At 32.5% G+C, this 14,815-nt stretch overlaps 1 protein-coding gene across 3 annotated transcripts in view; it reads right to left on the reverse strand.

The window, feature by feature from the left end:
* Nucleotides 1-454: 454 nt before the first annotated feature.
* Nucleotides 455-14,815, reverse strand: part of LOC130636699 (uncharacterized) — a 33,921-nt gene continuing 19,560 nt past the window's right edge. The window contains exons 1-2 of one of the 3 annotated variants that reach the window (XM_057446514.1): nucleotides 2,807-9,096; nucleotides 455-1,956 (exon numbers count right to left, since the gene is read on the reverse strand). In XM_057446514.1, coding sequence (XP_057302497.1) covers nucleotides 581-1,906 — 1,326 coding nt within the window. In that variant the 5' untranslated portion in view covers nucleotides 1,907-1,956; nucleotides 2,807-9,096 and the 3' untranslated portion in view covers nucleotides 455-580. Of the gene's footprint in view, nucleotides 1,957-2,075; nucleotides 9,097-14,815 lie in introns of those variants that run through there. The other 2 variants (XM_057446513.1, XM_057446515.1) reach the window with 2 other exon arrangements.

Genomic DNA, 14,815 nt, shown 5'->3' on the forward strand with positions numbered 1-14,815 from the left:
ACCAGTAGGCAGGAATGCAAGTGTGTACCGTATCGATAGCCAGTAAGCTAACTACTTTTCGTCATCTGTTTTTAGATAGGCTAGAAGGAGTTCACTCGTCATGTCATCTATGCTCGTCTAACTTTCAAACTCTTAGGGTAAATCTGGATAAGCAAGACAAACAGCTCTTTCAAAATTACCCACTATATGTGAGTAGTGTGACTGGGCTGTACCATAGCTACTTCTTTTGCGTTAGTCCTTTATCAATAAACGAAAAAGAAGCCCTGTCGGGAGCGCAATTTCAGAAAATTACGGATATCATATTTCTATTTCTTTCAATTCTCTGCCAGATGCATCTCGTACATACAACAACGGGTCAATGGTTTCAAGAAAAGTATTTCAAGACGTAGAAAAGAATTCTATAGTTACACATGTCGTCATCAACAAACGAATAGGAATAGGAAAAAGACTACAATTAAAAATGACATATTTTTATTTTTTCACACAAGTTACAATTATTGTTGACCAAAGGACAAAAACAAAGAAGAAACACTTAAATAATATTAAATTTGTGTTAAAAGTTAGGTTATCTAAGAAATTTTTATATTTTACGAACTATGTCTATTGTGTCCATTACATAGTCATTCGCCAAAAATTCAGCCATTTCTTCTGCTGTAAGACAATATTGAAAACGCAAACCATCATTTTCAGGTGTTGGGAATATCCAAATAAGGCCTGGCAACATGGGACCTCCTCCTGGTTGGATAAGATGTGCTTTACCCAGTCCAAAATCACATTCGTACATAGGGTGTTGTGCAAGAGACGAAAACAACAGATCATTGGTAAAAATATTCACTGATGGCATAATACTCATGAGAGATTCTTGATTTTGAAGCCAATTCATCAGATCCTGCACATAATTTTTCGACATAACATCATAATTTTTTCGTAACAGTAAACACGTTTCTTTCAAAGACATATTTAAGACATCTTTTACTGGTAATCTTTTACAAAGGTAAGGAACGCAATTTCCAAAATATCCTTCTGGAAGACCAAATCGTTTTCTGCTATTTACAACAGTTGCAATCATTGTCGTTTCGCATTTTTTCTGTACTCTAGCAGCCACCGTAGCTTTCCATATGATAGCAGTTAAAATATCATTCTTAGATAAGTACATATTCCCGGGCAAATCTTCAGAAAATCGTTCCTTTAAAGAGTCCAACTTTGCAAAAGAAATAAAAAACTCATATTTTGACATTTTACCTAACGAGGGCATTTGGGGAGGAGGTCCAGTTAAAGAAATATATCCTCGGTCAAGCAAAGAGGTAGGTTTTTCGCCATTTCCTACCAATAAAGACCGGTCAGTATTGTTAGAATATGTCCCAACGTGGCCATGTTTTGTGGCAGAAGCCCATGCATTCATGAAACGAAATATACCATGTGCATCTGAGAGAACATGGTGAAAGCTTACCACCAACATAAGCGAGTCGTCAGTAAGTGAAATAATTTGTGCAATAAAAAGAAATGCATCTTTTGCTAACAAAAATCCTTGAAGCTCAGGAAGAAAGATGTCTTTTTCTGGTAATTTCTCAATTTCAAAACCAACAGCTTCAACATCTTTGAAAGAAAAATTGGCCTTTGAATTTATTAATTTCACACCATGATTATCAAAATTCAGGACTCCACCACTGGTAGTATATTCAATGCTACCACACACTTCAGGATATTCTTGAAGGGTCACTTTCAAACCATCTATCATTTTTTTGACAGAAAAGGAGCCATCTGTTCCATCATTTTTGAAAAAGTAACAAAAGTTTACATAAACCTTTGGTTGGCAGACATCTAAAACACTTAACCAAATGCTTTCTTTTGTTGCAGATTTTGAAGAAAGCTTAATGATTTCATCGGATACTACTTTTATCTCCATTGTAATTATGTCGATGTTTATCTTCTTGTTGTTCCTTCTTTAGAAGTAGCCTAAATTAAGATAAATAAAAGTAATTCAAGGTATAGACAACAAAAAGTTCTGCTAGCTAGCAGAACTTATAGCTAGGTAGTTATTACAAAAAAACAATGAAAAAAGTAAATAAACTTACTAGGAATTAATGTTTTGATTTTGATTTGTTTAGCATAGTTTTTATATGTTTTGTTACCATTTAGTAAAACAATAAAATTACAACCATGTGCAATTAAAAATTGCAGTAATGGCAAAAATTTAGAGCTGATTAAATAAGGAATTAATTAGTACATCTGAATCTACTGAAGTAAGACAAAAAAACATTAGTATGCAAATTCTTTATTTAAAGAACTAAATAAGGAGAAGTGAAATTTAAGAAATGCAAACAAGGCATAACATAGCTAGCTAGCTATTTCATGCTCACATGCACGCTAAAACAAAGATGATTACTGAAAATACAAAACAAAAATTTTCTTCCTGTTTTTAAATTTTTGTTTCATTTTAATGATTATCGTATTTTTTTAAAGGAATACACACTTAGATAAGATAAGACAAACGCTCCACTTAGACCTTCTACTGATATAGTATTAACGGGTTTTAAACGAGATTAAATTTAGCCACCAAATTAATGCAAATTTCTCTTTAGGTCAGTAAGTAATTCATCTCTGAGAGTTTTAATGGTAATGAATGTGTACTATTAATTAGACAGACGATCTAGCTACAATTTCACTCGCTTTAAATTTTGCTCAAGCAGCTCTGGGCAGTAAGAGACAAGATTGCGGTGAGTATTCTGAGAATGTTGACTGGCTAATGTAAGAATTGGGTGCAAGAAAACAACAAGCATGCTGACATAAGTGAAACTCGTTGTACCTTGGCTCTCGTCCTCTTGAAATAAGATTTTATTTTCGGCACTATTGCTTTAGTCAATGTCTTTCTTACTACACAACTTTTGATAATAAGTGTTGATTTCACACAAGGTTTTGTCTGATGCTTGATGTTGCTTCTGTATTTTACGAGCTCGATATTTATCGCATGTCGCTTGTTGACTATCTACCAAATTTGGGTCGAATTATCTTTCTTTTGGTAAAAATATATTATATCACGAAAGAAAATGATTGGCAGGGTAAAACATATTCTTACAATAACAATCTTGCTATGAAGTTATCATTTGAATATAGATTGCTAAATTGTTCCTCCGTAATAACCCTTTATAATAATAAAATTGGGGCGGCTAGTTAAAAAAAATCAAAAATTTGTATAAATAGGGTTCAGTAAAAGTCAGTAACAGTTGGGCTGATGTGAAATTAAAATGACAAGATTATCGCTATCCAGGTAAGCTTTAAAAACTTTGTATAAGTAGGGGTATTGCCGCTTTGTTACCGGTAAAAGGATTAGAAACAATCAGGTTTATATTTGATCAAGTTTTATTATGCGCTGTTCCATCAGGGAACTATATTTCGCGGGAATTAATCTTAGCGCTTGCTTAATAATAATAAAAAATATTCTTGTGATGACTTCGTCGTCCCGTCTCTAGTTTATTATGACTAGGGGAAACCTCGTTCCCAAGCTTATTTTTTTCTTGACGGCACACGTTCGAACACTTTTAGGTGCGTAAGGGAAAATTAAATTGTCTCGTTTATCATTACCGCGGGTGCTGCATTATGGGTCATGTGTGAAGTAATTTGGAAATGCTTTCGACGGCTTCATTGTTATCAAGATGACGCAGATAAAATATAAGATTAGAAAATTGTATCGTTGTCAAAAATGAACAAACAATAAGATCAACTTGGGTCAGATCAGCCTTAGATGTGGGGCTCTTTCTCCCTTTATCGCAATCTCTCACACCAAAATGACTATTATGCTGGGAACAAAGTTACCGCACATTTTGGGTTGTTATACACCTATTAAGAATTCCACAGGATTCTAGGTAAATTTTATTTAGTTCAACAATAGATTACAAGACTGCTATTAATTTTGTAGGTGGTATATAGAACCTGTGTGCGCGAAGACTTCACATACTTTGGTATTTAGTATATAGTAGCTGTTTCCCGTGGAAGAATCCACTGTATTCTCATTTAATTTGTGTAGCAGATATACGTCCATCACAAAACAAACAATACAGCATCTTACATCTGCATTATTATATAAATGACCAAAAAAAATAAAGGTATCCAACAACTGCAGTATATATGTAACATTTAAAATCTAAATCTACTAAAATTACTGTTCTGACCATCTGACAAATGCGAAAATTATTCGGAAAGAAGTTTTCAAAAGCATTTCAAATTACATCTCACCCATAAAACTTAAATCACTCAAAACGTCACATACAAAAAAAGCTGATCAATGTCAAACCCAAATCTCTCTCATTGTATATGTTAAAATCAGTTAGTTTATTGCAAACCCTACCAAAGGTTGACACAAAATGTGAAAAATAAACAATAAATTGTGCGTAAGTAGAAATTTTTATCTAAGGTGTTAAAACGTTTTTTGATATATTGAATACGGTCCTTCCTAACTAAACTTTAGAGAAAATGTCAACAACAAAAAAAGGTGTTTAAACCTGAAATTAATAAAAATCACTTCTTTTAGCAACTTGCATGCTGTTATACCATCAATAAAGTAAACAAAATTTCAAATCTCACATAGTATTCTGTCACAAATGTTTTCATAAATTATATATAAAAGTCATAATGAGTCATGTTAAACAACAGCAATCAATCTATAAGTTCATTTTATGTCCATTTTTGCACCAAATTTGCAACATAAAATACAAATTCTTAATAATACTAATATCTCTTATTTTGGTCCTTCGCATACCGACGGTCTCCCACAAAAGTTTAATTAAAATGTAAAAAATGAGAGGTAACAACAAAATCAAAGTTTGCAAAATTTAATTATTTTGGTACACCTATCTACTGCATATGCTCTCTAAAACAATATTTTAATCCAAAATGCCAAAGAAAAACAGTTTGCAAGAAAATCAGTATTTCGATGATACTGCATATACTCTTTCCCCACAAAAGCTTCCCAAACTGTAAAAGAAAGAATGGTTGTAGGGAGTGCTTCTGATTCAAACAAATCAGTTTTTTGACATTTTGCATCTTGTCCCTACCCATTAAATCTTACACAAAATTTTAAAAAACTGTGATTTGGAACGCATCAAATTTAAATTGAGAAGGATCAGTCATTTCGGTATATTGCACAGAGTCCTCCCTGGTAAGAGTTTATACAAAATATAGAAAAACACAGCTTGCAAGGTGTAAAATCGAATTCTTCTTTTGTGTATATATGGTCCTTTCTCGCAAAATTAACATAAAATGTCAAAGAGGTTCAGATTTAACATCTATTAACACAACAAAAATCAGTTCTATCAGTATATGGCATGCCATTGTCTTCCACCAAATGTTCCCATTAAAGTTTCACAGGTACAGCCTGTAAATTAAAAACAACTAAGATCAGGTATTTTGGTCTAGCTCATACCATTCTGTCCCAAATAATTTACATAAAATGTAAAAATTGAGTGGTAAAACAGAAATTTGCGAAATTCCATTTTTTATATGCATATATTGTATATTATATGCTTTCTACAACAATAAGTTAATTCAAAATGTCAAAAAAAAAGAAAAATATAACTTAGAAAGAATATAAAATTGAAATCAACAAAGTAGCTCTTTTGGTGTATTAAATATGGCCATACGCACAAAAGTTTACACTAAATGTAAAAAAATGGTTGTGTTTAGTAATTCTAAATTTAAAAAAGGGAGTTCTTTTAGCATGCTGATTTATGTCTTTACCCACAACCTCTTACATGAAAATGTAAAAACCACATTTGAAACAAATTGAATTTACATTATAAAAATAAGTAATTTCTGAACTTTATTTTCAGAATATTTGCAGGAAAAGAACTTCGCAAACTAAAAAAAGAACCAGGAAATTTTTCTGGGTTAATAACATTTGATGGGTTTTGTGGGAATTTATATCTATATATAATGTGGGAACATATGTATAATGTTAGAGTTGAATTTCTTATTTTAATATAAAAACATAAAAAGCTTGCAAGGTGTAAAGTCAAATTCTACAAAAAATAATTCTTTCGGTATATTGCATGATCCTTGTGCCACAAAAGTTAACACAAAATTTCAAAAGAAAAGCAAATCAAAAACCCATGTAAGTACTGCAACAAAATCAAAAATATAAAAAAGCAACGTAAATTTTCCACATACTGTCAAAAACCTCTATCGATTAAGAATTTTCAAAAACAGGTTTTTTTGGTGTAAGCATGTAGTAACTCTCTCGAAATGGTTTAAAGTTTTTTTAAAAAAACACAAAATGTCATAGTAAAAACATCTAGAACATCAGAATTACTGCATGTTAAATAAAAATCCTTTTGTCATATTGCATGCAACCGATGTTTAGTTACACAAAATGTGAAAAAATACATTATATATTTGCATAAAAAAGAGTCCTAAGATAAACTACAGTACCTAGCTACATACAAGAGCAACACAAAACTCACAGGTTAGCTAGGTATACTGGGAGTCTTTAGTTTAATGCTAACATTAGCTAGCTACAGCAGCTAATAGCTAATATCACATCTAACTTATGGATGTCAAATATGGGGACATAACAAAAGCATCTACCTGAATAGAATTATCTCCCTTCAAAATAAAGCAATTAAAATTATGAACTTCAAAACTGCAAACAGCCCTACTTCTCTATTATTTAATAAATCCAAAATACTTACTTTTCCTGACACAATTAAGCTGAAAGACTTTTTATTTGCGTATGATCATTATCATAAAAATTTGCCTAAACCTCTGCAAGGCATTTTCACTCTGGTTGCAAATACTCATACCCATAATACTAGAAATGCATCAAACAATAACCTAATACTTCCAAATGTTAGTACCACTTGGTATGGAATTTATAGTATAAAATATCAATCAATCCGTTGCTGGAATACAATTAATAACCAACACAGTGATAAAAAGCTGTCATCACTATCCAAAAACCAGTGCAAAAAAATAATTACAAATCAATTGTTAAGTAAATACTTATAAGGAATATATATAAACTAATAATTTATTTGCTACACTTAAATTTAAATTTAAGTTTAATTAGTTATTCATTTTTTGTATATATATAGCTATATTTTTTATTTAATTTTGTTTAATTTTTGTTTATCTTATTTCATTCATTGATTGTTTTTCTTGTGTTTTTTTGTTTGTTTTTCTTGTGTTTTTTTGTTTGTTTTGTCTTTGTCTTCTAATTTATTTCTACTACGTATATATATATATGTCTATCTTATTTTTTTGGTTGACAGGGGGGCTAGTTCTTGATTAGATTTATCTATTTGACTAGCTCTCCTGTTAGGTTAGATTATTGCATTATTTATACTCTAGACAATTTTTTTTTTTTAAAAAGTTTATTTTTTGTAATCTAACTTAACAAATAAATGTATTTACTTACTTTACTTACTTACTTACTTACTTACTTTATGAAACTAGCTATAAAACATGTCTGGCATCAATAACATCATCCAAACTGAAAAAAAACATGAAAAAACCTTACAGAACCTTGGTATGAATAATTTATAAAACCATGCTCTTCTTCAAATGTTTTTTTAAAGATTTATTTTTAATTAAAAGATTAGAGAATACAAAAAGAACAACCATGTTTTTCGTAATCACAAAATTTTCCGTTCTATGCTGGGAACTTCATTTAACAGTCCGTATGCTTTGTGAATATCTAATACCGTTTCATATATAGCGATACCTATATATATATATGCTCTTATAATTTTTTTTAAGCCTAAGGTTATATATTTATATAGTTATTAGCTGCGGGTTATATATTTACACGCTATGTGCGATTTCTATGAAGTACAGCCCTAACTTTTTTAGTTAAATTTTAGCGTACAGCCACTTCATAAAAAAGTGACCCGTGATTTTCATGTCGTGGACTCACAGTTTTACTCACGCAAGGGAATTAATATATAAGACTAACCGAATGCTAAAAAAATGAGTTTTATTTTTTAGAATAACGAAAAAAAAAGAATTAAAAGTTTCAATTCCCCCTGATTTGCGCTTTTTTTAACTTGGTAAATTTAAGCGTAACGCCACGTCGTTAGAAAGTGACCCGTACTTTGCATTTCGTGGACTTACATGGTTACTCACACAAGCGTATTATTATATACACTAGTGGATCCCCATGGAAGAACCCACTGAATCTCTCATTAAACCGATATAAGGGATAACAAAAATAAAACATACAACACAGTTTTTGAATTTTCAAAACTCACATTTCAACCTCAACCCTGAGCTCTTTGTCTCTTTTATAACGGGATGGCAAAAACAGAAAAAAAGCCCTGGGATCGAGGTTGCTCACAATCTGCATTATTCTATGTTTATAACCGGTGAAAAAAATATCTAGAAATATAAGCATATGCAACAAAAAAAAATTATAAAAAAAATTATAAAATAAAAATGGAAAATGTCCAAAAAAATCAAAGGCGTCTAACAACCGTTACGTACAAAGCGAAATACGCTAAAACTATATACTTGCTTTGCCATTCCAGAAGTACAACAGGGAAAAAAGGATACCAAACATTAAAAAACAATCCAACATTTTTCGTTAAGTCATACAAAGTCAGCTATTCATTCTATTGCATACGGCAAACCTTCCAAAGTTATACTCAAAACATAAGAAATTAATAGTTCAAAACACATAAAACAGAAATATAAAAACTTGAATCATTTGGTATATTGTATATCTAACGAAATATTTCAATCCAAAATATTAAAAGAACAGTTTGCTTTAACAGACCCAAACTTATAATTTAGAAAACCACGCATAAAATCAAAGAAGATAACAATGCAGTGTTTTCAAATTTAAGAATCGAATATATTTCAAACAACCGTAACGTAACAGATGTAAACAACAAATGTAAACAAGATTTAATTTTGTTTACATTTAGATTTATTATGACGACATCAACACTTTAACAATTTAAGTTTAGGTTTTAGGTTTGTTACACAATGGGTAGTGTTAAAAACACTAACAACAGAAAAATTAATTTTTACAGTTTTAGTTTCAGCCTCTACATGTACATGTACTACATTTAACGGTCTATTGCATGGACACAAAAAAGTTCAGTTAGTTTGATATACAATAAAAAAAGTAAACCTGCGTCATACAAATGTTCATATGTAAAACTATCAAGCTTAGACATATTTTTAGGATATTCTAAACTTCTGACCCATTTTTCAGAGTATATTGCTACAAAATAAGTGCTTAAAGATAATTAATTCTGATATATATCACAACCAAATCTCGGTAGAGGTTAGGGGAAATAGCAAAGCACGGTTTTTTTATTATGTGGTGTCATTCGTAAAGAGTGAGCCAATGACATAAATTTTTAGGATTTACGTACAGAGCACTTTGGTTACACTCATAAGCGCAAGAAATGCAGACATAAAATTTGGTACTTATTACAAAAATACCACTGGTTTTGTTTACAAAAGAGAACAGCCTCGACGTTGTTTTTGATGTTGTTCTTGCAGGTAGCTTAGCTACCCTATTCGGCGATTCGGTTTGACGTCATAACAAATTTTTTGGAGGAGAAAAATTTCTGTCTTTTAGGGGAAGAGAGTGCAGAGCTAGGCACATTTTGGAGTTTTAAGGAAAATGTTAGAAAGTTTGAGCAAAGATAATTTTTTGGAGCAAAATCTAGATAGCTAAGCATCATTTCCAGACAGATTATTGTGGTTACCTTTGGTTAGCTAATTATTCTTCCATTTCCACATTTTTTAGCATTCTTCCAACTACAAACTAGGTTTGATGACGGATTAAACGAGCATTTATTACTTAATAAAATAAGTCAAGTTTAAATATTAAACTTTTTCGCTATAGCTAGCTAGACTAAGTATGAAAGGACAAGGCTGAGATTTTTAGCTCGGTTTAAAGTCAAAACTTAAGGTTACTGTAAAGGAAACAATTTATTTTTTAGGTTTTTTGCAAAAAATTCATAACACACAGAAAAAAAAATTCTCTTTCCAATGACATATTTTATATTCTATGAAAACATTTGGAACATCCCTTTTTTCTGGAAAAAGCCTTTTTAGAGATGTTATATCCTTCACACCTTTGAAAAAATATGTGCAAAATGAGTTGAGCATATTTTTTGTAACCATTATGCATAATATGGAACTCCCGTACAAAAATATGCATAATAATATTTTCTGGATAGTTTACTTTCACTATCGAATTAAAAAAAATCAAAGTTAAGGAATATGCATATGAACTGTCTCTTGTAAACCTGACTTCTGTCTGTTAATAATTCTGAAGCGTGCACGCATATTCAGCATAAAGAAAAAGTTCGTACTTCTATCACTTTCTGCATACTCAGTTCACACATTTTTATAACACCTACGAAAATCTTTAAAAACAAATATCTCGTTAGTAAATTTTCGCATACATGCCTTTACGTTTGCGGTCTCTTTTTCCGAAAGCTTCCTATTGGCTCATTGAAATTTTCGGTAATAAAAAGCTGAATTATGCACAAAAGGTTCCCGGATTTTTTTGTATAAATTGTTGATTAGCGAATTATGACGACAGAAGGAAAAAAATATGCATTTTTTTGAATGATTATATATAATTACAAATAATTCCATAACGACGTTATTAGAAAAAAAACCCGGGAACCTTTTGGAATTTAATTTATGTTGGATATAATGGTGCGAAAACGGGAAATCTGCGACCACGCGTTCGGAAAAAGAAGCCATTCTAAAATGTACGGTGAAAAAAAATTGGTGTGTGTTTATTTTATTATATTTTCTTTTTGGAAAATTACCATCTCACGAAAATAACACCATCAAAAAAGTCTTTCATCAAGCATTCAGAAACAAAAAAAACTACTCATCAAGTGAGTTTTTTCCTTTACAGTAACCTTAAGAAGAAAATTACATCACAGTTTTTAAAATTATATTACACATACTACAGAACACCTGCGGGAAAATTCTTTGTTTATCAAGTTACCCCATATGGGTAATATGGAAGATTTCTTCATAAAAAAACTCAGAAACCTTTTCAAGTGGATTACTTTTACATTAACAAAAATTGAAAATTTTTAAGATGAACTTTTGCGATTTTGTCATTTATTAGTTTTCAAATTTCTCGCTGGAAATTTGTAAGGTTTAAAACCCATTTCGCACAGTAACTTTTTCGTCCTTATCATAATGTCATAAACATAAGCTATGCAACAACTTTTCCAGGAAAAAAAACACATAAAGAGAAAAATATTGTAAATTAATTTCAAGCCGATTAGTCCCTGCAGCCATTTTGGTGTCAGCGGTATGAAAACTATGCTAAAACTATACTAAGTAAAAGTCCTATTACTTCAATAAAAATTGAAATAATGACTTGAAACTTAGTATTACATGTTTTTAGACCAGTTTGATGAAATGAACCCAAAATTGTTTTTGCTACTATCATAGTTTTTGAGTTCCTGAATTTAGCCATTTTTGGAGACGCCAATAAACTGTTTTTGACAGCATATCATCTTGACAAGCCATGTGTACAGAAAACATTCAAAGTGATTCTCAGGATTTAAAATAATTCAAACTGATAAAATGTGTCCCAGGTTTAGGATATATCTTATCCAGCTCAGAGAAAGTGGGAATGAGCTTCTAAGGCACGGTGCCAAATACATAATCTAAATTTTATGCCGTATAAATACAGAGTGGTTAGAAGTTATTTTTTTGTCCACCTGGATCTGCAACACGTTTACTTGTACTAATCGCTCAGCCTGGTGCCACTCACAATTAATTTTTGAATATCTACAGGAACTTATTATGCAAAATGAAAATTGCTAAACAACTGTATTTGCTTTGCAGAAGTAACAATAGGCTTCATCATAAGTCCTGTGAATGTTGGTTTATGAAAAATGTATTATACCTTTAATGCTATAAGCGCTCCACTGAATTTGTAACACATTACACTAAGTGTCCTCCGTGTGACGCAGTTTACCCTTTACAAATTTTAACCTGGAGGCTTTAGGTCTTCCGGCTCCAAGCGAATAATACGTCTGGCTATACCTTCCAAAATTTTGTTATTTCATAAAAGAAGTCCGAAAATCCACAAAAATTTATTTATGAAAAATAGGTTTCTGTTCGATAAAAGAAACCTGAACATTTGCAGAAAATTATTGATGAAATATAGGTTTCTGTTTGTCGTGACAAATTTAACCAACATGCAATGCCTTGCATACCTAACTAGCTATATACTCAAGTCTTGACTGTTTACTGTTATGGGAGGTCCAAATTGATAGCAGGTAGCTATCTTTATTTAAAATGACAGAATGCTTTGAAAAATATTGTGTGTAGCTAGCTACATAAAAATAATATATTTAGCTCTTGTACTTTATCACTTAATTATTTAATAACAAATGTACCCCGGGGGTACTGGCATGGTACTAGCTAGCTAGGTAGCTTAAAATCATAAAATAAATATTATCCAGATGTGACCATCCCTCATCATCAGACATCAGAAAGGCATTTCTGTTCTTTACTTCTCATTGTGGGGTACCTGAAATTCTTGTAAATCCAATGAAAAAAAATTACTTAAGACTTCCTCTTCTTTCCCTATCACCACTCTTGGCATTTCTTAGCATGTCTTCAGTTCGAAGCCACGATTCCTTAGCTTCCAACTGCGTCTCGTTCACAAGTTTCAGCGCTAGCCAATATGATGGACAACGTTGAGGAACCCTGGGTGATTTTACAAAAATGTGGTTCTGCCTTATGATTTTCAGATTTTTGCTGCTGATATCAGCATATTTTAGCCCTTGAGTGCCACACCTCTGTATATATAGAAGTTATTTATCTTTAAAGAAAATATTTTTCAGCTCGAGACACAACAACAAACTTAATAAATTTAGCTCTGAAAGAAACGGTTAAAAAATCGTTATACACCAAAATTCATTTTTCTATCAAATAATACACACCTGCTTTTTGTTCGCTTTCTCAGTTAGGTCGCTAGCTAGCTTCTTTTTTGAATAAAAGTCAAATCAGTTTTTTACTTCGATTACTAAACTTCGCTTCATCCCAAAGAGAACGAATTAAAAATGTATAGCCACTTCCAATCAATTCTTTTTGTGATGTTATATCATTAAACGTCTTTCTTCGTTTTGAAAAAATATTTCCACATCAACAGTTTGTTTTTTACATTTTAGATTCAAACAAGACGTATGATATACGCAAACAACCTCGCCAAAAAGTTTATAAAAAGCTGAAGTTAGACACGATGTATTTTGCTATTCGGATAGGCAATAATATTGATAGAAAATTTCTCGAAATTTCAATTTTCGTTAGGTCAGTCTGTAAACACGTCCTCGCGGGCGAGATAGTAAAAAGAAAAAAAAAGTAAAAATAGTTACCAAGATGAGATTCGAACACACGACTACTCCCGTGTCGGTGCTCAGAGAGGCAAAAATTTCCATTCTTGTAGGACACATTTGCGTTTTAATACAAGCTCACGAGCTTGTAATTACATTCATATTCGAATGCGATACAACCTCGTTCCCAGAACACAAAAATGGAAAATATAGAAAAACATAGAAGCTTTAATCTAACCTCATGATGAGTAAACTTAGAGATGGGAAAATGTTTCTTCTGGCGCAGTCGCATGCGCGTACAACAGTGACGTCATAGCAAATCAACGACAATCTCTATTAATCCGGCACCATCCTATACCATCCCATATTAATCTACATAGGACCTAGTATTCACTACAGATGAAGTCATCAATGTAGAATAAGAGGTCCAATATTTTCTAGCACAATTCCCTAAGAATCAACACGCACATCTCGGAGGGAAATAACCACGCTAGGTCGAGCAGAATGAAATCCTCCGACAAACAAAAGAATTGTATATAATAAAGAGAGAATGGAATCAAAAACAGTCAAACAATTTCGTGATATTGCAAAAGGTCGTGGATTAACAGGGTATTATAAGCTACGTAAAGGTAAATTAATTAGCTTAGAGGATGTACCATAGAGGCCACCTAAAAGGCTTCCAGCTAAGCCAACGGGGGATGTACTGCAGTATACTTAGAGGCCGCCTAAACAACTGGCTAAGCCCATAGTACCGGGGGATATGGATATCTTCGAGGAACAGGAGATGGCCAAGACCCGTCCAACTATCGGGGGTAAAATCGGAGAATGGTGCAACTGGGTATTACCCCCATCTCAGATGGACGCCTTCGAGAAACAGGAACTGTCGAAAAATCATTCCATTGTAAGGGATAAGATGCAGGAATGTTACAACTGGCTAGTTGATGCTGTCCCAAAGCCTATAAAAGAAGGGGTCATGAGTAATTATGGAAAATTCAAACGCGGGGTGATGGAGATCTATCCCAGGGTAGCAAATACAAGACCTACGCTGCATGATGAGCTCGAATAGGAGGCTAACGAGGACTATCTACATGAACAGCCAGGACAAGATTTTACCCCCCAGGAACATAAGCATGCCCACCATAGAACCTTCTGAAGTTTCCGCATTCCCGGTATAGGAGGAGCGGCCGTCGACGGGTATATAGGGATGGTGCGACCAAACGTGAAAACCTTGGTTGAGGAGTAGGTAAATAATATGGGGTCGGCAAAGATACAGCTGTCACTATGGATACATTGGAGAAAGCCAATAGAGGGAACCAAAGACTATGAGGAGGCGAAAAAGACATTACATAGTAATATGGCCTCAGTATTCCAGGGTAGCAACGTAGATGATATGCTGAATACTATGTTTGCCCAAGTTAAAACACATGTGGAAAACCCGGCATTCCCCAAAAGTGGCTTTACAATCGGTCGAATACTACACCTTGATG

This window comes from Hydractinia symbiolongicarpus, chromosome 3 (genome assembly GCF_029227915.1).
Source record: "Hydractinia symbiolongicarpus strain clone_291-10 chromosome 3, HSymV2.1, whole genome shotgun sequence".
NCBI lineage: Eukaryota > Metazoa > Cnidaria > Hydrozoa > Anthoathecata > Hydractiniidae > Hydractinia > Hydractinia symbiolongicarpus.